General features: G+C 36.5%; 1 protein-coding gene across 2 annotated transcripts in view; it reads left to right on the forward strand.

The window, feature by feature from the left end:
- LOC122812253 (4F2 cell-surface antigen heavy chain-like) overlaps positions 1–25,766 on the forward strand; it is a 767,505-nt gene that overhangs the window by 486,612 nt on the left and 255,127 nt on the right. For both annotated transcript variants that reach the window (XM_044084754.1, XM_044084682.1), the window contains exon 8: positions 2,809–2,943. In XM_044084754.1, coding sequence (XP_043940689.1) covers positions 2,809–2,943 — 135 coding nt within the window. The remainder of the gene's footprint in view (positions 1–2,808; positions 2,944–25,766) is intronic.

The following is a 25,766-nucleotide window of genomic DNA, read 5'->3' on the forward strand; positions in this document are numbered from 1 at the left end:
GAAAGGGTGCCCCCATAGACGGGGATGTTCAGCTCTCCTGCTGGTGCCCCAGACATCTCCCTTGCACCCCAGCACAGTGCTGCAGTGTCTGTTGGAGCTGTGTCCATTTAGAGCAACACACTCCCCCATCAGAACCACCCACTTCTGCCTAGTCACAGAATGGAGGCCCCCTCACCCTCCCTGACCAGTCTTTCTAGCTCACCATATACTCACCCATTCGTGACTCACACAGTCACACATAGCATTAAACTGCCACACACACACACACACACACACACACACACACACACACACACACACATACTACTCTTTGTTGGCACTTGCCACTGTGGCGCTCTCCAGTCCCCACCTGTGCATATAATGATAACTACGCCCATCCCCTCAGTACTTTTCTACATGTGTCTGATGGTAAGTCCATGCATGGTATAGGAAAGCCTGGGTGTATTATTGCATGCCTGTAATGTTTAATCTGGCCCATAGTTATGTACCAGGTGTTGACTCTTTGCCAGTGCCATGGCATACTGTGCACTTCACTACCTCCCATGCAGCTGGTATACTTTGCAATCCACTACCTCGCAAACCCATCCCCTTGCAACTGGCATACTATGCATTCTACAACCAGCCATAGCCACCACCTGCAGCTAGTATACTGTGCACTCTACTACCTGCCTAAGCCATCACCCTGTGAAACTGTACTAGCTTCCATAGCCATACCCCTGCAGCTGACACACTGTGTACTCTACTACCTCCCATAGTCACACTCCCACCCCCACATCTGGCTGCTCCATAGGCTCCACATTAAGCACATCTTAAGGTGCTGACTGCAGGGTTTCCTCCTCTCAAATGTATCTTATTTGTATAGACAGCTTCTAGTTGTAACAGTAAACTGTTCTGGCACTAATGTTTATCTCATATTCCTCCAATATTTCTATACACAACTTCAAGATATTTAAGTATAATTCCCAAAACCTGTCTAAGGATACTTTTAGTTTTGTTTCTGCTTTTAATAATTCCCCACGTCTAAAGCTCTTATCATTTGCTCTTTACCAGTTGAATGTTTTTCACATTAATCAGTCCAGCTGTTACAATATCTATATTTCTTTAATTATTTTTCTGTATTCATTGCACTAAACAATCCATTAATAGACCTGGAATGTGTAATATAGTCTAAACATGTTGAATTTTAGTAATACATTTTTGCAGTAGCTTCTTTACAGCTTACAGCAAGTTTGAAGGCATATGAAATGTTTGTCAGGTCATTATAGTCTGCATTATTTGAAGTGATGATCAGAACCATCTGAACTTCAGCATCCATTATGTAGTCATTGTTGCATATTACTGTGATATAATCTTCAATACAAGTTTCAGTTGTTCAGGATTTCTACATTTAGTTAAAGCAGTTACACTGTCTGGACTAAATCTCTAACTTTTAATAAGCTACTTCCAGTGCCAAGGTCAAGGGTGCAGTGTGTGACAGCACTTTGAGCAACTGGGAATTTGGGCTAAGCTCCTTAATTGTTTCTTGGACTGTGTGCCAAGTAACTATGAACCTTTGGTTGTTTTTTGCCAGTTTGTCAGCCATTTATATTACATAGCTGATGCATTTCAGGAAATGTTAGGGCAATATCAATAGCCCACCATTGTTTAATGCAATGTAAGCTATGTATTCTTCAAGGACAGCAGGCACTGTATTAGTAGATTAAGCAATAGAATTGCAAAGGTGTTTCCCAACAACATCTGTAATTCTGTTTAATGTGAAATTATTCAGATGACTTTTACTTTTGCAGATATTGTGCATATTGATTTACCTCTTGTTATTAAGTGGTTAATATTTTTATGCTTTCATCATAAATACTATTCCATTGAGACTGTGCTAAACATGTCTTGGTCTTATGGTGTGATATATTAATGACCTTTATACAATTTCATGTGGTTCATGCAAAGCTACCAACAAAGTACATATATAACCTTAAGGGGTGTACCTAGTCAACAACTTGGCTATAACTACAGGTGGGCTATCTGTTGATAAAAATAGCTTAAGCTTTTATTACCTTTTATTTTTCAACAGTCTTTTTAATCTGGCTTTGCATGACTAGTGTGTATGTGTGTGTGAATTAAACTGGAATACTTTACAATGGTACTGTGTGCTTGTGTGAAATAATCTAGAAATAAGTTACTTTGGTGATTATTATTTTTTGGCACAGACATCTGAAAAGCAAGCGGTCAACAATGCAGCTATAATCGCTGGCTTTCGAAGATGTCTGTGAATAAAATTGACTGACACCAGTAAACTGATAAAGTTAAACAGGCATTAATCTGTCTTTGCAGAACTAGTGTGCATTTGTGTAAAGCAATTGGAATACTTAACTGTAAACATTTGTATCACAATCAAACGTGATGTGTACACAGGCAATAATGTAGCTGTAATCACTGGCTACTGATATTGAGAGATTATAATGAGATTAGTTTGTATGGCCTTCTATGGTTGAAATGTTCTGAAATTGATACGTTTTGTTATTACTGGTAAATAAATTTTCACTCACTAACAAATCTTATATCTATATTACTTGAAAACTATAATTTAAAACAATCAGGAAGATGAATCCAAAAGAACACATGCATGGTCCTAAAATGTGCATGAAGATCCATTATTTGAAAACAACCCAGGTTGCCACTGGTTATTATTAAAGTTAGGCTTACTGTATCAAGACTTTTTGCTACAAATCTTTGTTCTGCAGAAAGTAACCACCTAATCAGGCATTGAGTGTTTACCTTGCTTTTAATTTCCTTGCATTCTTTCTCATTCAGATTGGCAGTCCTTCAGTGGGTCACATGGCCTCTTTTGTAAAGGAACTACACAGAGCGTACAGTGTTCTTCTCCTGATGCTGCCAGGAAGTCCTGTTATTTACTATGGAGATGAGATTGGCTTAAAGGACCTAAAGGTATTATTACTACTATTACAGTATCTTTCTACGCCACCAGTTAAATAAGGAGAAAAACTGTTTCTAAAGAAAACATTTGTAAAATAAAATTGCTTGCAATTTTCATTCATCAAATGTGAGATCCTCAACATGGGCTAAAGAGGAAGAGAAATTGCTCCTCATTAGAAAGCAGACCATTTCTGGGTATGTTTGCAGTAGGTAAATTGTAATTTATTAACTCACTGTGTTATAAATTATAACCCAGGAAGTGATCTTTTTTACACACACACACACACACACACACTATCAGAATGTATGCCCTTGTATTACATCTACCTTACAAAATATTCTATTCATAAAGTCGCAGAAAGTATTCTGAGAATCAAATCAGCACTAGAATGGATCAAGGAAATTTTGCCAATAGGGTTGATTGCAAGTGGAGATATAGAAAGTAGGCAAGTGATGGCTGGAATTGTCAAGAGAAAATTGGCAAAAGTAATCAAGGTATCGGGAGCAAATAACTAGAGAGGAAAAAGTAATAGAGTAGAATTATGCCAATGAGAAGTTTGGATGGCAAGTTAGGACCTGCATTCACAACCAGGGATTAATATCAGAGTGTAGTCAAAGAGAAAATGATAAGGGAATGCTAACTGAATGTTGAGCTCTGGTTACTGCCTTTTACTTGAGTCTGGAATGGATGCTGCTGTTTAAAAAATAAAAAAGGATACTTAGTAGCCAATATAAAATATTGAATGATAACCAAAGATTTAATTAGATGAGGGTAGAAAACATTGAGAAGAGCAATTGTAAATGCAATTTATATTGGAACAATGGGAGGACATCTGTATGGCTCCCAAATATGCAACAAAGTCCAGAAGGTTATGCATTTTTGCTTGGAAGTGTTTGCATATATATTTTTATACCCCAAGCAGACTTCAAAACATTTCTCTGCTGGAGATATGGAAAGAGAGGGATAATTGGAAAAATATTTTATGGGAGTATAAGGAGTTTTGAGATCTTAAAGACTCATTGCAGATTGCTTTGTCAGAAATGTTAGCGAGCAAATGGTAAGGAGATGATTCTTTTTGAATGGGACAAATGATTTGAATGGCCAGTCCTCCTTTAGTCTAATGCTGTTGGCTGCAAAAAAAAAGTAATTATAAGAAAATAGAAACCAAAATATAAACTAAATGTAACCAAAGAACTGAGTATTGTAAAGGATATTTCTAGAAAAGTGATGGAGCAGTTTACATGGAAATAAATGGAAATTATAGAAACAGAGCATGCAGAACAATGTTCAGGAAGAGGGAAAAGGTCTAAGGGATGGCAGAAATGGAGCAATTTATGTAATGTTGGAGTGAATAATTGCTAAAGATGTATAATGCATAAAAACAATGAAAAATATTGCAAACATTTTTCTTTTACCTTATTTTATGTGTACCCATGTACCCATGTCACTGTTGAAACTCTAATTTACAAAAAAAAATTCTATAATCCCCTTGAGAGTGAAAGGCAGCCAGCAGTCTCAGGTTCTCAGTACAATATGTGGATCTGAATGCTTGAACAAGCCTCAGTCTAAAGGAAGTCTGGGCCACATCCTATTAGATACCTTTCAACCAGTTAATGCAAACAATCTGGACAAAGCTTGACAAAATGGGGGTACAAATAAGGACATATTTTAAATATTGCTCTTATAAACTTAGAAGGTTGCTAGAGTAACAGGATTTATTTTAATATACATTTTCTGAAGGATATGAAGTCTGAAACTCAAATGTATGTCATTATTTAGTGACTTCAATCCTGATGTAATTCCAGTAATTTGCCAGGAAAAAAGAGGAATAGGCCAAAAATATGAGCCAAAAAGCTGGACATTCTGAGAAAATCTGTACTGTTAAGAGGTATTTCATTCGTAAACAAAGTCACACGCCTGCCATAAGTAACTCAATAAAGCTGTTAAATGAAATGAATGACAACGTAAGCAGCAGTGTAGTACATTTTTCCTGCCAAATGCTGTGAGCACCACTGCTTATATCATGTTCAGGATACTGGAGTGCAGCTATAAAGGAAGGCGCATGGGAAAACAGCTTGGGTACCCTGAAAAGTAGCCATACTGTTGACTGTAAGAAGGACTTTGCACAGTAATTTGTGGGTAAATGGCATATCAGAATCTGCATTTTAATAGTGATTTGTTGTTTGGGAAAAAAAGTGCATAGCTAGAAAAAGGGAACTCAGCATAGAGTTTTGTACTGTGCTGTGTAAGGGCAGGTTTAGCCCCAAGGAGGTTGTGACAACCCTCTTCTTAAACCCGGGGCAGTAACTAAGGAGCCTCAATCCTAACCATTGTCTCTGGTAAGGGAGCGTCACTGAAAGCAGGGATATAACACACAATTTCTGCTAAGGGTACTCTTGAAAGAGGCTCCAAACCTGGGACTGAACTATTTGCTTCAATCCAGATCCCCAAATGAGTCTTCACACTACCCACTGTGTCCCAGTTCTAGGCATTTGATACAGTCATTCTTAAATATTTGATAATCACACATACAAACATTCTTGGTTAACACTGGCATAGATTTATGTGCTATGTCCTCTTTCACAAATGAATGCTGCCACCAGTCAAAATACCACAATAGTCTTCAAAAGGGGTGTTCAATTATATTGGGTAAAATAAATCTTGATATGTAAGGTAGCATGTAATCCAAGCAGTAAGGCATTTTGGAGTGGCCCTGATGTTCACAATAAACATAAGCACTCTCAGGTTACTAAAAGTACTTTCTAAATAAGTAGCCACAATGGAAGGTAGTAAAATATAAAAATGATTTAAAACATATATACACTAAATAATTGATTTCAATAAACCACAGAGTTTAACACACATGGATTATGAAAAGAATACTATAGGATAGGTTTCACACTGACTGAAGAGTAGAGCCCTAACTGTCTAAAGATTAGCTGTCCTTGTCTAATCTAATTAACTCAGCAAGGCAAGATGATACTCTTACTTCTGCAGGGCGAGATAAGAATATATGTCCACTCTTCAGGCTGTTGCCCTGTCCTCAGCAACTGGAATAGGAAATCCTATTAGTTCTGCTGAACAGCTCTGAAAAACTCTGATAAATACTGATCTGGAAAATAACCACTGACTACTACAACAAATGCTGCACAACTGAACAACTCTGTAACTAATTACACTGAACTCAATTCACTCAAAACTTGCTTTTTATAGCAGAGTCTTTTAAATGTGATCAATGTATGTGCTGACTGGCACAACCTGCTTTCAGAATTTTTAAAAAATGTACATTTGGTCAGCCAGAAAAACCCTGTTTGATTCAAACATCTTACAAAAATCAAAGCAGCAATCAAAAAACATAAACTTATTTACAAAATTATAGCTAGTCATGTTGGCATTTATAACACAGGGTAATTTATAATTATTTAAAAGAATTTACAAAACTGCAGCCAGACATGCTAGCACAGATGGCAATATCTGATATCCACACAGAGGTTTGCAGTGTATGACAAGGATACACAGTGCAGCACACTATGTGCCTGGATGTGTATAATGCACTTGGTCTGTTCATTCTGCTGGGAGAGTAAGGGAAGGATGCCTATGCTTATGTAACTTAATAGATCTACACAGGCACAGCTATCTGTATGTGTTTCCTGCTTTACACAACTCAGTAATAAGATGTAAATACAGTATAGATTGTGATATTAGGTATCTGCATTTAATAAATTATATCACTTCTGACATATAAATGCACACACACATTTTAGGGTGGCTCATGTTACTGGCTGCTGGGTTGCAGGATTATTTAATTATTTTACTTTTTTCTAAATGCAATTTATTTCTTTATTTTATTTATTCACTTGCACAAGCATGAAACTCCTCACATGTCACTGTGCAAGTGTAGAGTTCTGAGCCCTTCCAAGCTGTAGTGCAGAAAAAAAATGTCTTACTCTAGTCACCAGGCTGTTTTTAAAGAAATGTGGCATTATGTAAATTTTAAATGGAGTTTAAAGAATCCAGGTAGAAGACCGGAAACACTGCTTAAGATGTTTCCAGGGCTGCTATATAAAGCATCAAAAAGCCATTTCTATTGGCTTAGCTTCAACTGACTGAACTAGTCTGACTGAAACTGAAGGAAGACAGTATTAGATGCCTGCAGAGATACAAGAATGGAAGCAAGTTTTATTTATTTAGTTAATTGTTTTAAATATTTAAAAAGAATAACCCCGTACCAGCAACTAGGATGAATGGCCCATTCTTTTTAAAGCCTTCACAAGCTACGAAAAAATAAAAAACAAGCTGAAACATGGCCAGGGTGTAAACTTTAATTAAACGCATTGCAATATAGAATACAAGGTGAGCACTTTTACAACAAACCATTGCTTCATCAGACCATAAAATACATCATCAATACCACATTCTTAAATAGTTAAAATAATTAATGAACACCCAATCATTTAAAAAAAAACAATTAAAACACAAGTTTGAATGATTGGTTCAGTATAGTCAGGATGCAAACTAATCATTTACAAATCCTATAGAATACAACCAATCAGTAATAAATAACAGTTGTATTGGACAAATCATTGAAATGTCATCACTACATTGGTTAGAATCTGACCAATGTGGTGCTACATAATATTTCCTTATCGGGTTGATACATTAATAAATATGTGTTAAGAACTTATAACATATACTGTGGTGTATCTCATATTAAAAAACCTTTTGTATAGACAACTTTTCCTATATGTTATTTAAAATGACAAGAAATGAGTTACAAACTAAGCCATGAAGCACACTTGCTCATCAATACACAAATTCATTGCATAACATCACAACCACTCTCTTTTTTTTAATCATACAATTTTCTATTTATGTATAAAGACCTACTATGATGACATACTATGATGTCTTCATAGTTCATTCTATAACATAATAAAGATTACTACAAAGTCTATATCCTAAATAGTTTGTTTTTTTGTTTTAAAGCATAAGGACGAATCAAAAATACATACCATAAGTTTAAACCAATCAGCACTAACATCTATGACTGGTCAGGAAGTAAGTCACTCAATATGCATTAGTTGTGTCTGTTAATATAACTTCCAATCAAAAGAATGTCTTAGTGGACCAATGGTGGCTTGATTTTCTTCATATTATCCAATCATATATTAAATCACATGCTACAATGTAAAAAAATTGTTGTCGTTCTAGCCACCTTGTACGTAATATTTTATTATTACAATGAAGGGACTTCAATAAAACTCTTATCAATTCAAGTATGCATTATTTAACGCATTGAGCGTTACTATGTAGCTACTTCTTCAACCTTGCTTTATAATGCTGGATGCGATACTCGAATGTAATTGGTCGATTAAATGCATCTGTAGATAATAGTCCATTAATCTTGCTATCTTACCCTCAAATCAGACAACCAATTTCCTACACTAATAGCTATTCTGTTATCCCCTTAATAACCAATACAAATTTCACATGCAAATAACTCCCCTAAAATCAGTAGATCATTATATCAATATAATACTGGGCACAAATTCCAAGTATAACACCATGTAGATTTTGTAAAATCTTAGCTGCATTTCATCAGTCTGGCTTCAACAGCCGTTACAATAACCTTCAACATTGTAGATTTTTATCTTATACATAAGGTACAGTAAATTAATAACAAATCAGGTCACCAATGACACTGATTTCACTAAACTGAACAGCCTATTGTATGAGCTCCTATTAAACATTTAAAAAGCATGTTCTGTATTGATGGGCATATAGTGACCTATTATAGGTAACTGGGTAACATCCATCTACAGAAAAAGAATATATAAGAAATGACAGTTAGAACCAAGCCCATGATCATATGTATTCAAAGCTAGTTATTTATTTAAATAAATGCCTGGCTTTCAAAGAAGGTTTCAGTGAGAGCATGCTATTTAATCCCTTTTCAGCATCTGCCTGAAGCCTTATTATCCATTTAGTTTCATGTTGTTCAGTAATATTTATTGTATCTCCTAACAATGGTGTAACCCTAATGGATTCTATAATCATAAACATAAATGAATGTTGTGTATTATTTTTACATGCACTTATACAGAATGTAAGAAGGTATTTGAGTATGTGGATTGCAAAGATTGCTCAGCTGTCCTTAATTTCAAAAAATGCATTTTGGTGTGTCCCATGTAATGTTTGTGTTGTTTTTGTTGTAGCAAATCATTGAGGTGGTGGAAAATTTATAAATAATTTTTTTTTCGATTACAGTTAATAAGTAATGGCAGACATTTGAAGTTTAGACTCAGTAGCTTTCATAAAAAGCATGACAATGTAAAGTCTGTTATTCTAGCAACTTTTGAAATATATGAGGGCACTGTTTGTCCCTGATTTTGATCCTTTGTCCCAAGTTATTTTTTTTTTCTTAATTCTTGAGCTCAGATGTTAAGGGGTATGAAGTGGAGGTTTACAGTGGGTTGCAAACTATATTCTGATAGCAGTGAGCTCAGAAGATACATTCTTGTTTGGCAGTTAAGCAGTTATCCATTCATTTGATCCCAATTATGCTTCTGAGGTATACAGTCACAGTTGTACCCCAGGCTGTAATTGCTGGACACATCTGTGCATGTGTGCATGTATAATTAATAGGATCATAGGAGGTTACTAGGCTAATGGCCTTGGGGCCCTTACAAGCCTAGCCAAGAGTTTATCCTCAAAAAGAAACATCAGTCAGCACCTGTCACCCCTGTCAGTGAGGGGCATAGGTGGAACCCCTGCAACAAATTTGTGGTTTCCCATCCACTCATCAAGGTTGCACTTGGAGGGTCACCAAGGTACTCTGCTTGGCATGTATGGGAAGTGTATTCCAAAGATGGGGCAGCCTCTGTGAGACAAACCTTTCTCTACAGCAGGTTTTGTTGATATCACATATTAGATTTAGGCCTTTTGACTGGGTAATGTGCAAGGAGTTAAACTTATGGATATGGAGCATCTCTAGTAGGGCAGTGTCCAATATTGCCTTGTAGGCAAAACACAGATCACCTCTGAGCAATCTGTACAATACTGAGTAGAGTGATAGTGATTTGAGTGTGAGTGTTGGAGGCCATGGATTCTCTTTGTGAGGTATTTCTGTGGCATTTCCAGTTGGTGCAGATGTCTGGAGAGGTACATACCAAATGGAGCGGTATACTCAATTGTTGGCCTAATGAGGGAGGAACACAGAGAGGTAATAACCTCCTTTTTTCTGGATGCAATCCCTTTACTTATGTGATAAACCAAGTAGAAGGCTTTTCTAACCACTGCTGCCACATGAAGGTCAAATGTAAGATTGTTGTCAACCTGAGTATCCAGATCCCTCACCACAGATTGTGTGCTTAGGGGGTTGCCATTGGTGGGGTAATCGGTAGGGACCATGTTTTTGCTGAATGGTATGGTATGATGATACATTTTTTACATTTGACTTAAGGCCATAACTTTGGCACCAGTCATTTGTTGCTGTGAGAGCCTCTTGCAGTATATTAACATCATTTGGGGAGTCAGTGACAGCACCCAACATAGTCACCCACAGGCTTGGTCAGCCACAGGTCTTTTGACTTTGCCTGGACCTCTGAGAAGTAGATGCCAAACAGTAGGGGTCCCAGGACAAATCCCTGGGGATCACCACCAGTGGCAGGTCTGCCGTTGGAGGTGGCGGCATCTATTTTAACCTTGTTGGTCCTATTGGTAAGCCAGTTGGCCACTCACCTGATGAGATATGGATTTTCTCCAAGTTGTGTTAGCTTTTTGATGAGTCTTTGAGTGGGGGATTGTGCCAAATTCCTTAGCTAAGCCAAGGTAAGCTGTATGTACTGACTTTCCCTTATCCAAGGGCTTGTTAGTATATGTATGCATGTGTTGTGGGAATAGATACTCTCAGCTGTCCCTGTTTTTGCACAATGTCTTCAACTTTGCCTAATATTTTGGTCTGATCCTCATGTTTGGGTTTTTTATTTCTTGCTGATCAATGAGAATGGATGTTAATAATGACAGACATTTGAGCTTTTAGATTTAATGGCATTTAAAAAAGGCATGTTAATACAAAGCCTGTTTTCGGAATTTTTTAAAATATATAAGGGGACACACAGGGACATATCTTCTCAACTGACTGCTGTCCCTGATTTTTATGGGGTTTTTTTCTTTTGCTATTCTTGAGCTAAGAAGATGAGAGGTATATGGGAGGGGAGATACAATGTATTGCACACTGTATTTTGACAGCAACAAATCGAGAAAATGCATTCCTGTGTGACACTTATTTATGTATATAGACATTCATTTCATCTCAGATTCCTGAAGTGCACAGTCCAGTCATACAAGTTGCTGTAATTGACGGATATGAGGATTATTTGTAAGGAAAATAGCTTTGTGTGGGGGGAGGGATTGCATTGTCTGTAAAAGAAGCATATTTTGCCATAATTTTTTTCACATCATCATAAACATTCTACACAATAAGTGAGACTGTCTGTGGTAGTCTGGACAGGTTGTAACTGATCACTGCCACACCAGTGCCACAAGAAAAGTGGTTCTATGGTTGAGTTTTTGTGATTTCTTCTATGTGTGGTGTGCGCATTCCCTGTCATTGTTTAAGTTTTATCCAGATGCACTGATTTGTTCCCCAGACCCTCAGCTGTGTAATATATGCCTCTGTCCATTTGTGCTTTTACTTTCATCCCAATCTAGTCTCAGAGGAATATATGGAAGGTAACAATCTCTTTTTGGCAGGATACAAAAGCAGGCCACATTCAGGGATAGGATTTATAGAACATTACAAGAATGTGGCCTCTCAATTTATTGGGAACAACTAAAATAAAGAAAATCAGCAAGAAAGAATACTCATTACACAAAGGGCATTTGATCCCCCACTTAGACATTGATGTAAAAAGCCTTTTAGTGCTTATTCCACTACATTTGTTATAAGGAATGATTGGATTAGTTTGATGTATTATTAGAAGCAGAACATGTTTTTTCATATCAAGATATTAGCTTGTTGTGTGAACAAATGAAAATAGTTCTGGAAAATGTTTCTTTTTTTGGGAGGAGAATTTTACCAACCAAAAACAGGAGTGGCAATGGACACACTGTGCACACTAGGTTTTGAAAACGTAGTCATTATTTATTGGGAGAAAAAGTTTATTTTTAACTCTCCTTACAACAAGTATTAATTTTATGTACATTTTTTAGATGGTATATGTGTATTCTGAGTTTATTCACATCACCGATTTGAGTGAATTTAAGAGTTATATTAATTTAAACATGGAAGTTTTAAAATTTACATTGAATGTTTCTGCTGATATTTTAATTATTTAAATTTTCAAATCAGAATTTTTTTTTTGGAATAAGTAGGTTTTATAAAGTATTTTTAACACATTTATGCATTTTACCATTTAACTTTTTATACAGAAAAACCCATTGGTAAAAGGTCAAATGGTGCAGTTGGCCTGAATGGTGTTGGTTATTCACGATTTCTATTCAGGCCATCATTGGATCAAAATGTTGTATAACAGCTAAAGGATGCACTCCAGAATATCTAAAGCTGGATGACTTCTGGAGGTTTAGAGGCCCCCAGACCCCAGATTTTCCTCAGTTACTTCCTCCAAACTTAGTACAGAGGAGTCTTACTCAGTTAAGATGTATTAAACGGTTGTAACAAAAAGTAAATCTAAGTGTGTAAAACAAACAAGAAACAATCTATCAGGTTGGTATTGGGCTGGGTAGGGAGGTTCAGGGAACCATTTTTCAGTAGAAGAATCATGATGTTCTTTGGCTAGGGCTCAGTTTCACCTATGGCTGCCCTTGTTGATTGCAGTCAGACATCTGAGGTGTATATGGTAAACAAATTGGCCATAAAGAGTGGGTACTAAGGTAGTCTATGGATGAAAGTGAATAACTCCACCAGTTTGGGCACAGGTTATGGTCATTGACCTGCCATAATAAACCCTCACCTTAACCCCACCCATTCAGTGGCTTCTTGCAGTGCCTCCTAATTTGAACTCTCAGGCCATCACTGATGCATACTGGTGTAGGCTGATGGAAATGCAATCTGTAATTACTCGATTCCTTCTTGGTGCATCTCTATATATGCTGTACCCCTGCAGCAATTTAGGGGTTACTTTTGGCTATATATGCTATGTGTGTGTGTGTGTGTGTGTGTGTGTGTGTGTGTGTGTGTGTGTGTGTGTGTATGTATATATATATATATATATATATATATATATATATATATATATATATATATATATATATATATTTATTTATTTATATATATATAGAGAGAGAGAGAGAGATTATAGTTGAATGGACTTGGCAAACCAAAATATTGCTGCAAGCCTGTTGACTACAGAAACTAACAAAGACTTGGGAACTGGACTTTTCAATCCTTTTCAACATGCACATGTTAGGGAAAGCATGTCCAACCCTCTTCTCAGCATGCCTGATAGATTTTACCACACCTTTTGACTTCATGTCATGGGATTCTTTATAGGGAATCTGGAATCCTTAGACATAACAGGGCACTTTTCACCGCAGTTTGTTATTATAGATGAAGCCCATGTTGCAGTTCATAACCAAAAGTCATCCTCATCTCATTATTTCAGGGAACCCACCAAGGGTGACCACTGTCCCCTCTGTGTTTGTTTATCACAGCTGTGCAGACCCTCATTGTTTACATAAACCAGCAGTATATACACTATGGAGTAGAAACAATGAATGCTCAAAAATGCTAGCAATATGGTTTGTTGATAATTGTGTTCTGCAGGTGAGAGATCTATCCCAGACTATGAAGGAAATTTTGCAGATATTCCCATACCTCAAACAGATGTCTGGGTTATAGTTAAACTTCAGTCAGAGTATGTTTTCACTGAGTTGTACTGAATGACAGATCTCAGGGTTTGGATGGAAATAGAAATGGGGTGAGGAGCATAAATATATGTGAATTATTGTTTGTAGATTTTGTGACCAAACTGAAGCACAAAACATTCAAGTATTAATTGAGGTAATCAAAGATTATATTAAAAAGGAAGAAAGTCAAGCTGTCATTTTTCATCCTCATTGTAGCAGTGAAAATCTTCATACTGCTGAATTCATCTTCTCTGTTAGACACATTCCCAGATCAAGATGTCACAAAGATACTTTGCAAAGGTATCAACTGATTATGAAATTCATGTGCAACAATAAAATCCTGAAGATCTCCAAGAAAAAAAAAGTAGGTGTAGGAGTACTGGATTTATTGACATATGCCAGGACAGCGACTTCATCACAGTATATACAATTTGGGGTCAGTCCAGTACCATTACTGGGAATGGCAGAGCTAGCAGTCATCATGTAACCGGGCATGGTGGGAGAGGACCAAGAAGGTCAGATGGTCTTGGACCTAAAGGTATCAGGATGGATTAAAAGCTGTTACAAGTTGAAACAATCAAAGATATATGTGTGGCCGAATTTGTAATAATCCTGAAAATTTGGTAGATTGAAAGCCAATATATTGGAGAGCATAAATCAGTAGAGACCTCCTTTTCCGGAGTGACTTATTAAAAAATGAAAGGAATCTTATGTTAAAACTAGGGCAACACAGCAAGATTGAATAGATGGGTACTCTGACAGTGGGAATATTTCCGCTCCATATGTTGAGTAAATAAATTGCCAGACATGATATTCCTACTTAGGGCTCTATTTAAAAATTGCAACATACACCAAAGTGTTCCACAGGGAGCATTGTCATGATTCTAATAACCTGATTAATGATCAGTGCTCACCCTAACCCACATCTCAGATGCCCAGTGAAAGTGGGAGCAGTTCACAGAAATAGCAACCCAGCAAAAGAGTGGGAGATGAATTTGACCATGTGGTGCAAACATTTAGGAGTATGCATATTGACTTTTACCCATTTTAGAACGTTGGATATGTGACACTATACCCCCCAGCAGTCTTGTAGTTAGGTTTTATTGTTTGAAGTGTAGTAATTTTGTTTATGCTGAATTGTTTATTTTAATGTTTGTGTAATTGTTCTTTTATAGTTCAGATAATATATGTCTTACACCTGACACAGGACTTGTTTCAATGAAATGATTTATCCCATGTTATCAGCAAAGATTTTTAATCTTTAGAAAAATCCTGATACCTTTCATTAGTTATATTTGCCCTTCTATAAATGTAAAATGTTGAAAACAAAACTGGATTAGGTTATCCTAGACCTTCATTTATTATGCAATATGGAGTTGTACCAAATTCCCCATTCATCAGATTTAACTGCATTCCCCAAATTATTAAAAAAATACATAAACTCAGTCTATGTAGTTAGGCCCTAGTTAGGCCCCCAAAATAACCAATTTAACTAAGTAAGCCTTTTTCTTCTCATAACATTGAACGATGCAGTGGTGCAGTGTTTAGCACTGCCTCACAGCAGAAGTTTCTCCAGTTTAATTCTCACCTCGGGTGCCTTCTGTTCAGAGTCTGCATGTCCTCCCTGAGTTTGCATGGGTTTCCTCCAGGTGCCCCGGTTTCGTCACACATTCCAAAGTCTGGGGCATTTATCCCTGGCCCTCTGCCAAAAATGGGCTCTGTCTCAGTCAGACTTTCCCGGTAAACAAATGGCAAATAAGATCAGCTTAAATGTTACTAAAAATTTTGTCATTTTTTTTAACTGTATCATGCAAATCATTTGACTGCACCCAGTGCCACCTCTTTTCCCCCAATCTAACTCTCAGTACTTCACATTCTGTCTACTAGAAATAGATTCTTCCTGTTGTACAACAATTGCTTATTCCTTTATTTTTAGTCTTATTTAACTTTAATCTTCTCACACTTAAGGGAACAGGGAATAAGGTGAATCTTGTGATGACTCTGGTGTCATCTGTGACCATAAATTAAAACACCCATGTACCAAATAAGGCTGAAGTTCACACTATAAAGATTTAAGAGCTTACAAATTTAGACCATTTTTGATTAAGAACTAATAGAATATTGAAACAGCTCTAATAATGGATTCAACCCCAATTTCGGATGCACTTCACCAGATATACCAAATAGTTGGAAAGAAGCCTAGAGATTTATAAAACAAAAGGGGATCACCATCCCTAAGCTACAAGAAAACACAGAGTACTGTCCCTCGGACTTCCAAGATGGTTGCGCATTGAGCAACAGCTTAATTCCAACTCCAACAGTGTGAAAACAGAAACGTAGTAGAGAAAGCCGGTGGACCTAAATTTCTGGGTAAATTTCTGTAACTGGCTAGTAAGTGCACTGCCTGAATGCCAGGAAAAAGAATTACAGAGGACCTGAAGGAAAAACAGCTACAAAGGATGATGAAGAAACACTAACTGGCAAAAGTATGGCAGCTGTTCATCAGAAAGCTAAGCAAGCTCCAGACGTAACTTCCAATAATCTAGAGGAAAATGTAAGGCAACTGTACACAGACCTCATTAAAATAAACAAAACACTGATGGAGTATATCAACTCAAACAATAAAGGGCTAGAAAACAATGAAAGAAACTTTAAACAGATATGCAGATAAGGTGATAAAACTGTAAAACTAATAGGACAAAATGAAGAAAAGCCTGGCTGAATATGAGATTGCACAAGAAAAGCTAGCTCAAAAAATGATAGAATGAGAAGACAGAGCACTTAGGGAAAACCTCAGATTTTCTGCTATACCAGAGAAGCTGGAAGGAACAGACTATTAATTTTATGAAAGCACAAATAAGCAACTGGATCGGTATTCCACAACAGGAATTAATTTAAAGGGCACATCATTGTATGCTCCAGATAGTAAAGCTGCAATCATACCAACAGAAGGAGTTGATTCTGACAAAACTGTGGCAGGACCAAGTACTAAAAGTGGGAGACAGCACGGTATTTGTGGCGAATGACTACTCATTGTACACAAGACAGAAGAGGAGTAAATTTATTCAATTATTCAGGGAATGTTGAGAAGCAGGCATGATATTCAAACTGCTGTAGCCAGCTAACTTCAAAATATTTTCCCCTGGAGGAACAAAATCATTTTTGATGAAGTACATGCTAAGGAAAAAATACAAAAGTTTGTCCAACAAAAGTGAGCTGTGAAATGGAGAGTCTGCTTCTTGTTCTCCTGGTATTAAAGACCGCACAGAGACTGTGCCAGTGAAAACTGTTTCAGTGTTTCAATGGAAAATACTTGAAAGAAAGAAAAAAGCATGAGAGTTGACTAAGAGAAGCAAGAGTACATTGAAAATGAAGCAGAGACAGGATTTGGGAGATGGAGATAAACCAGAGTAAAACCAGTAACTTGGAAAATGAAAAATGTAGGATTACAAAGCAATGATTATATTTGTGCAATGATTATATTTGTAAAACATGACAAAACAAGAAAATCTGGAAATACTGGACTTTATTGGACTTGTTTAAACTTGTAGGGGACTCTAAAGCATATGCCTTACTTCATGTCATTAATGTTCAGAGAGTAAAACCAATAACTTGGAAATTGCAAATGTGGGATTACAAAGTAATAATTACACTTGGGAAACATGACTGAACAAGAAAATCTGGAAATATTGGACTTTATTGGACTTGGTTAAACTTGTAAGGGATTATTTTATGTTATTAATGTTCAGAAAAATAATCAGGACAAGGGAAGAGGAGGGAGAAAATTATCTGTAAGTAAAACATTTTTTTTCTTAATGGTGCTATTTTAATAGTGTATGATTCTCTTTGCATGTTATAAAATAAATTTTCTCTGCAAGTTTTAAGTATAATGAGGATACTAATATAAATAGGTGCTCAAGTTTTGTTTTCTTTTTTTTTCTCTTCTCTCTTTTTCTTTGTTCACTTTTAAGAAATGTAGGCACTGCAATATAAACAAGAAGAAAAACCTGATTAAAAGAGCACAACAAAAGAAAAATGAATGTGCTTTTTTCTCATTCTTACATAGGGTTAAGGCCCTTAGCTTAATCTAGTAATAAGTTTTAAGAGAAAGCAAGGAAATGAGAAATAATATTGAATATTATAAAGCTTTTTTTTTCTAGTAAACAAATGAATGCTTGGCAGTTTTGTGTCTGGTTCTCATGTGTCTAGGAGACAATTTGATAAAGAGAAGTGACTTGGAGAAAATGTTTTCTGAAAGCACTCAAGTTCGTTCACAGCTGAGAAAGCTATAAAGATAAGACAGTCAGACAGCACTTAGAGGTTTGGAACATTTGTTCTATTAGCACAGCAAAACTTCAATATTTGAAGGTGTGCATAATTTTGTGTATTGTTATTAATTTAATAGCTTTTAGGGGGAATGTGTGTGTGTGTGTGTGTGTGTGTGTGTGTGTGTGTGTGTGTGTGTGTGTGTGTGTGTGTGCTTTTTGAGGGTTTCAATAAAACAAAAAGTTTTATAAGATGTGACATAGGCTCAAATGAAGATGACAAGAAACAACTGCATACAAGATTAACCTGCCAAGCAGTATATGCATGTAAAGCAAAAGCTGAAACTAGACATTTAACAAAAAAGCTGTTATATATAAAATATGAGAATAGTAACTTTTCAAGAAAATGATGCCTTCTGTGATATTTTTTTGTGAAGGCTGCCAGCCTAGCTAGATAGAATTTTGTAGATAATTCTATGTAGATTTGTAAATATTAGTATAATCCACCGGCTTGGTTTACAAATGTAAAGAGAACTATATGTTATGATTAAACTATATGCTGTACTAAGCTTCAAAAATGTAACCACAGTGCACTCTGCTGGAAGAAAGCTGATAAGTCAAGCATTGTATGACTGTTTGATCTCAAGCTCAGAGACAGGATGTCTGGGCCAGGAAATTATTTATATTGTCTTGATTTAAGAGATAATTACTAAGGTTTTGCATTTATAATGCATTGTATTGCTGTGGCTTCCTGCAGGTGAAGATTACAAAAAGAAATGTAAATTTTGAGTTTCTGTTAGCCTGGGAAACTAAATGAGAACTGTTAAGACTGATGTAATCTGAAATGACTCAACAGTACTGTATTATCAATTTAAGACTTTCCCAGAGAGAAAAAATAAAGCATTTTGGATTTTGTCTGAACCTGAACACATCAAATCACCAGCAGTCTGCCTTTGCTCTGTAAGTAAGATATTTATTTGGAGTAGTGATCTCTCTTAAAGATAGATAAAAATAGCCAGATTAGTCTAGCTATTTTCTATATTTATGTCAGACTATTCTACAGTATTATTTTAAAGCATTTCCTGTGATGTCTGAACTCCGTAATGTCATTGTGCTGAAGTAAGAAGATTTGTCTTGTTTTTATTATTTATTATTAAATATTTTTAAGCCTTTCAACTGTGGCTGTTTTGTTTAAAGCTCTTAGAGTACATTACATGTATTTGGTGATGCTGTCAAAGCCACTCCAATAGCTTTAGCCCTAACAGTAATATTGCACAGTGAAATTGGTCACCCTTTGGGAAGGGCCTTATTCATAGCTGATAAATAGTGGTTGGTGGCAATGGATTACTACCTTATAGCCTGGGCAGAAAGGGGGAATACCTGAAGAACCAGTGCCAGCCTTCCCCAGGAGTTTCTGTTTGTATACAACTCGTATCTTAGTGTGTGTGTGTGTGTGTGTGTGTGTGTGTGTGTGTGTGTCAGCTACTTGGGCTGGGACACAAAGCACTAGTTGGACAGAGAGGGTGGAGAATCTTATTGGGAATCTGGAGAGAAAGGGAGAAACCAGCCCCAGACTGTGATCTCTGTGTGCTCTTAAGGGAAATTGTACTTTACTGTGTGTATACTTGTTATCCTTCCCAGTGTGAATGCCCCTCACTGGCTGGTGCTAGTAGTGAGGATTGAGGCTCTTTGATTACTGGGCCAGTGCATGGGCATCACATCTTTAAACATCAATTGTTTCACAGATAAATACAAAAAAGAAAGAGTAGTGAACTATATTTAAAAATCTAGACTGCAAATAATTATGCTACAGGAGACTGAACATGTAAAGTTGATAAAGAAAGGTTTTCAGAATGGATATTCAGCAGAATACCTGGAACAAAAGAAAATAGGAGTACTTATATTAATTGCAAGAGGACCTCCACTAGTGATAGAACAGGATAAAGGAGACAATAATGGTAGATTTGTAGTACTAAGGGGCTACTGGCAAGGGAGGATGATTACTCTGGCTTGTATTTATATTCCACCAAAAACTGCTATAGTGGACCTTAAGAAAATTCTAGAGAAATAATCAGCTTTCAGCAAGGAATATTACTTTAAGGTGGGGACTGGAATTTGATCTGCAACAGTGAAGATGTGTCCAGGGGGATCAGAAGGGAAAATAACAACAAAAGATGGTAAATTTTTGAAAAAAAATTGAAAATATTTGGCATGGAAGATGTGAATTGACATATTATTCCCAAAATATAAAAACTGGGCAAAGTTAGATAGAATTTACATATCACAGGAATATTTGCATTTAATTGAAGGTCTTGATATGTACCTGATAACTATTTCAGATCATAGGCCAATAATAATTAAAATAAAAACACAGGGTAATGAAATAAAAATGAGACATTGGCACTTTCCCACATATAGGTTCATAGGTAGGTACTAGGCTATCGGCCCTAGGGCCCATACAAGCCTAGCCAAAAAATGTACCCTGGCTTTCGCCACCCAAGAATATTATTTTCCTGTGCCCCTGTCGAGCTTATCTGTTGAAAAGGGAGTAATTTGAGGAATGGGCATTGGAAATTATTCAGGAGCTATTAAAGAAGATAAAAATTTCTACAGAAAATATAACTAGGGAGTTGGATAAAATTAGAGTGAAGTTTAAAAATAGTGTGGAAGTAAAAGAAAGGGAGATATGGTTAAGAAGTAAGAAGACTTGTTTAAAGTGACTGACAAATGTTAAAGTATTTCAAAATAGGGGGAACCCCACAGAACAAGAAGAGGGGCAACTTCTGAATGCTAACCAGAAAATAAAGGATTACCTCAATAATATGCATGAGTTTAGGAAGATTACTGTTAAGCAATTGTTTTTGATAATAACTTTAAAGCACAAAAACTTTTAGCACAACACCTCAGGCAACAGAAAGTAGAAAGGGCTGTTGCTAGGCTTAGTGAGCCTATAACAAGGAAGATAACAAGAGAACCTTTAGAGATATTAGAAATTCTATGAAAGTCTGTGTAAAGCAGAGAAATATGGAAATCAAGAAAAGATACAAATGGAAATGTTTATGGAAGAATTAAATATGCCATGGTTAGAGGTATCTTAGGCTCAATTACTAACAGGATAGGAGATGAGATAAAAATGATGATGTATAACAAATCTATAGGAAAGTCCCCGGGAATAGATGGCATTCCTGTGGAAGTTTGGAAGCTATGAGGGAAATCATGATAATGATCTGGAAGGGTTTGTTTAACTTTAATGTTTAATTTTAAGAGAAGTTCCAACATCCAGGAGGAAAGCCATGGTAGCTGTAATACCTAAAAAGCTGTAATACCTAAAAAGGGTAAGAATCCATCAGATCCAGCTTTATACAGGGCCATTTCAATACTAAATCATGATTATAAAGTGTTTGTCTATAATGGCTAAAAGAAAGGCAAAATTGATAGATATGGATCAGTGCGGTTTTGTGGATGGGAAGTAAACATTTGACAAAACATTGATGATCCAGAGGGAAGCAGAATGCAAGAAAATACCACTGTTGTTGGTGGCTCTTGATACAGAGAAAGCATTTGACAGAGTAAGCTGGGACTTTATGAGCAGGGCAATGGAAGCATGTGCATTCCCTAATAAAATTATAAGGTTGATGAGGAGGATGCATGAGGGATTGGAGGCTAAAATTAAAGTGGGTGGGGTCATTTCTGATGATTTCTGCTTGAGCACAGGAACCAGGCTGAGGTGTCCTCTTCTCTCCCCTTTATTATTTGCATTATATTTAGAACCACTGGCAAAGAAAATAATGGCCCCAGAAATCCAAGAATATAATTGGTATGGCAGTCAAGAAAGGCTGGCTGCGTTTGCAAATGATATTATTTTATACATGACAAAATCAGAAAGGGACATTACAGCATTGTGGCACATTTTGAGACAGTTTCAGATCTTTTCGGGATACAAAATTAATGCAGCTAAAACAAAGGCAGTAAATTATGTATCCACACACAAATTGCTTTAGCAATATCCATATTTATGGGGACATGACAAAATGATGTATTTAGTAATATGGATTAAAAATGTTTCTGGTGTGGCAGCTAAGGATATGTGGGAAGAGACTAAACAAAAACTGAGAAAATGGAAGTTCTGTTACATGGATATGGATAGTAAGATACAAGCAGTTAAAATGTTTTGTCCCTTTAGTCTCGCAAATGGGTTAGGCATATTTTTATCAACCAGAGGAGATGTTGTAGACACCAATTAATAAAAAGCTGAAAGACTTTATCTGGGAGGGGAAAACAATAAGAGTTTAGTGGGATAAAATGATTCTTCCAATAGAACAAGGCAGATTGGGATTACCCAATTTAAAGGGGTATTTTGGAGCAACACAGCTAAGACTCCTATACCTAACACAAGCAAAAATTATAATTTAAAGTGGAAAGGGATGATGATGATGATGATGATGATGATGATGATGATGATGAAACAAGGTAAAGCTCAAGAAACAAGGAGAGACTGGGATTTTGGATGCAGAACTTTAAGGATAATAACAATAATCATACAGAATGTTGCATTCATAAAGTAGCAGAGAGTATTCTAAGAACTAAGCCAAAATGGGAATGGAAAAAGGAAATTCTGCCAATACGGATGACTGCAATTAGGGATACAGACAATAGGCAAGATGGGGCTGGAATTAGAGAAAATTGGCAAAGGAATCAAGGTACTGGAAGTAAATAACTAGAGTGGAAAAGGTAACAGAATGGGAAGATGCCACAAATTTATTTGGACTGCAGGTTAGAGATTGCCTTCTCTTTCAAGGATTGATATCAGAGTATAGGCAAAGAAACAGGGGAATCCTAAGTGAAATACCAGCACTTTTAGAGTTTTTAGTAGAATCTAGAACAGAAGCAGCTGTTAAAAAAAGATAATTCATAGTGCATTTAAAATATTTCATGATGATAAGAATCAATCAGAGGAGGTTAGAATGGATTGGGACGAGATATTGGATAAGCAATTCACAAAGAAACACTGGAGGATATATATATCTGCCTCACAAATATGTAATGAAGTCTCGAACATTTAGCATTTTTGCTTGGAAGAGTTTATATAGGTATTTTTATACCCCAATTTTTCCTCCGGTAGATAGCTAATGTTGGAAGTGTGATAGGGAAGAAACAGGTAACTGAGAACATATTTTCTGGGAGTGTAATGATTTGGCTGAATTTAGAAGATTCCCTGCAGACTGGTTTGTCAGAGATATTGGGTGAGAAAATTGGTTTAACTAAGGAAATTATTTTCTGAGCTATGATACAGAATCGGAATTGCCTAAACATAGCAAGGCCTTGCTGAGTCTTATTATGGTGGCTGCCAAAAAGCAATTACTAGAAAATGAAAATCAGAGTCTAAACTAACTTTACTAGAAGTAGTGAATATAGTAACAGCGATAAAACAACTGGAATTGGGATCTTTAGATAAAAGTAGGAGCAAATTAGATAGAAAAACATGGGAATTGTGGGAACAATACATGCAGAGCAGGAACAAGGTTTAAAAGAAGACAGAATTTGAATGAATAATGTAATTTTGACTGACAGTGAACTGGATAGATTATAAGTGACTATAATGTTTGCACCTACAATTGTGTCAGGATGGTTAGTTTTCATTTGTATAAATGTAACATTGCCTATGTCATATCTGATAGTTTAATAAAGATGTTTATTTTTTTAAAAAACAGTACTTTCCCTCATTTACGTATCATATAGGCTTCTCACCAGTAGTCCAGGATGTCTTCTGTCTTCACAAATCAAACAGAACAAGAGATCTAAGACTGCTTCAACAGATCTTTAAAGCAAGATGAAAAGACAGATTCATTATTCAGTATCTCTCTCATCTCTGGAACAGAATACCCCTGTAGATAAAGCAGTGTGATACACTATCTTCCTTCAAGTGGGACCTGAATAATTTTGGTTGGATATTCATAAATTTGCCCCAGGTAGAGGTGCAATCTAGGATGGGAATTGGCACAGTGTAATGGTCACAAGACTCAGTAGCCTTTTACTTCCTATGTTTGCTATGATAAAGTATCTTATCTTGGTATTATAAAACTATTTGGGATGTCAGTATTTTGTTATATTCCATCTTTCATGCAGTGGTGCTCAGACACATCAGAGATAAAATGTAGCTATATTTCTGAATACCATCATCAGCTAAAGTGTCTAGTTATTAATTAATTTTCTTACTGATTATCCCTAGGGTTCATAGCGTTTATTACTACCAGCAGTAATTGGCTAACTCAGGACTACCTATTATTGCAATGTCGATAATCACTGATTCAGAAACAAGAGAAACACCTTATTAGTGGCTAGTTACCATGTCTCTGAATCAAACACTGGGCTATCGGACCTGATCCTTCTAGGGTTCAGCCTACCAGTCCACAAATGGCTGTTGAGCAGACAGATACATACACACACACACACACACACACACACACACACACATGCAGTATGCATGTCCCTACAGACATGCACACAGACATGTCCATGCACAAACACTGAGACACATGCACACAAACTTGCATGGACAACTCTGCTGTTCCTAGCTGCCTTTATTGTAGGAGCTGTGACCAGTCCATAAACATAAGTGGATGTACTCCATCAAATGATGATGCACACTTTTCCTTCTTGTGGGAAAAGTCACTCAATAAAGCAATTCTCTTACTTGGTGTATTGCATTATTCCAGTGCCAGCACTATTTCTGTGGGAGAGCACAGGGTGAATTAGCATTAAGCATGTCCCAAGACTGTTGCATCTGCATGAGACTTTGGCCGCAAGACTGATGTCTGTGCTACAGCCTTGTGTCCTTGTAAAGCCATAGTAGGAGAGTGGTCTCTGAATCTCTTATGCTTACTGAATTGCAGAAACATTTAGAGTAATGGCAAGCCTTTCTAAATCCAGTGGATATAAATCCAGTCCTAGTTTAAATAAAATGTAACAGTAGACTTGCTAGCCTTATTTATCTATAATTTTCTGGTGGTTTATTACACTTGTGTATTTTATGGTGTGAAGCAAAGCAGACTAATGTGAATACAATAATACTAATGTAGTTTTCAGGTACATTTTGGAGAAGAACACGAGAGGCACCAGATTAAACAGGTTGCTAAAGACTTGAGGGATATTATGTATGACAAAAATACTATTGAAGTATGAGTTTCTCTTCTTAATGCTTACAAAGTGAAAATAGAGAAGGGTACCATGTTAGATAGGTAAAAAGGCAGAGGAGGTAAAAATGAAATATATAGGCCAGTAAGATGTAAACAGTAGTAAAGGAAATAGCAATAGCACAGGTCCTTGATAGGTACCAGTTATGGTATTCAAAAATCTTGCTCACAGAAACCTTTAATAGATCTGTGGTCAGTGAGGAATGGATAAGATGACTGGAAAACAGCTTCATTTATCAACGTGTTCAAGGGCCAGAGAAGGGCCACTCTTGGCAACCACATATCAGTTAGCCTGATCGTCATGGCTAGAAAAGTGATAAAGAGGATCCTTTGAAAGAGATTTGAGGTCTATGTTGAAGGGCAGCCAGTGTAAAGATCCAAACCTGCATGGACTCAATGCAAGGAAAAAACTGCCAGTCAAACCTGCATTTCAGTGACAACAGAGATCGATATGACAGTGTCATAGCATATGGTCTATATTGACTGCAGTAAGACCTTTGACCCTGC

Source organism: Protopterus annectens, chromosome 1.part0 (assembly GCF_019279795.1).
Source record: "Protopterus annectens isolate FY-2018-M chromosome 1.part0, PAN1.0, whole genome shotgun sequence".
In the NCBI taxonomy this organism is placed as follows: domain Eukaryota; kingdom Metazoa; phylum Chordata; order Ceratodontiformes; family Protopteridae; genus Protopterus; species Protopterus annectens.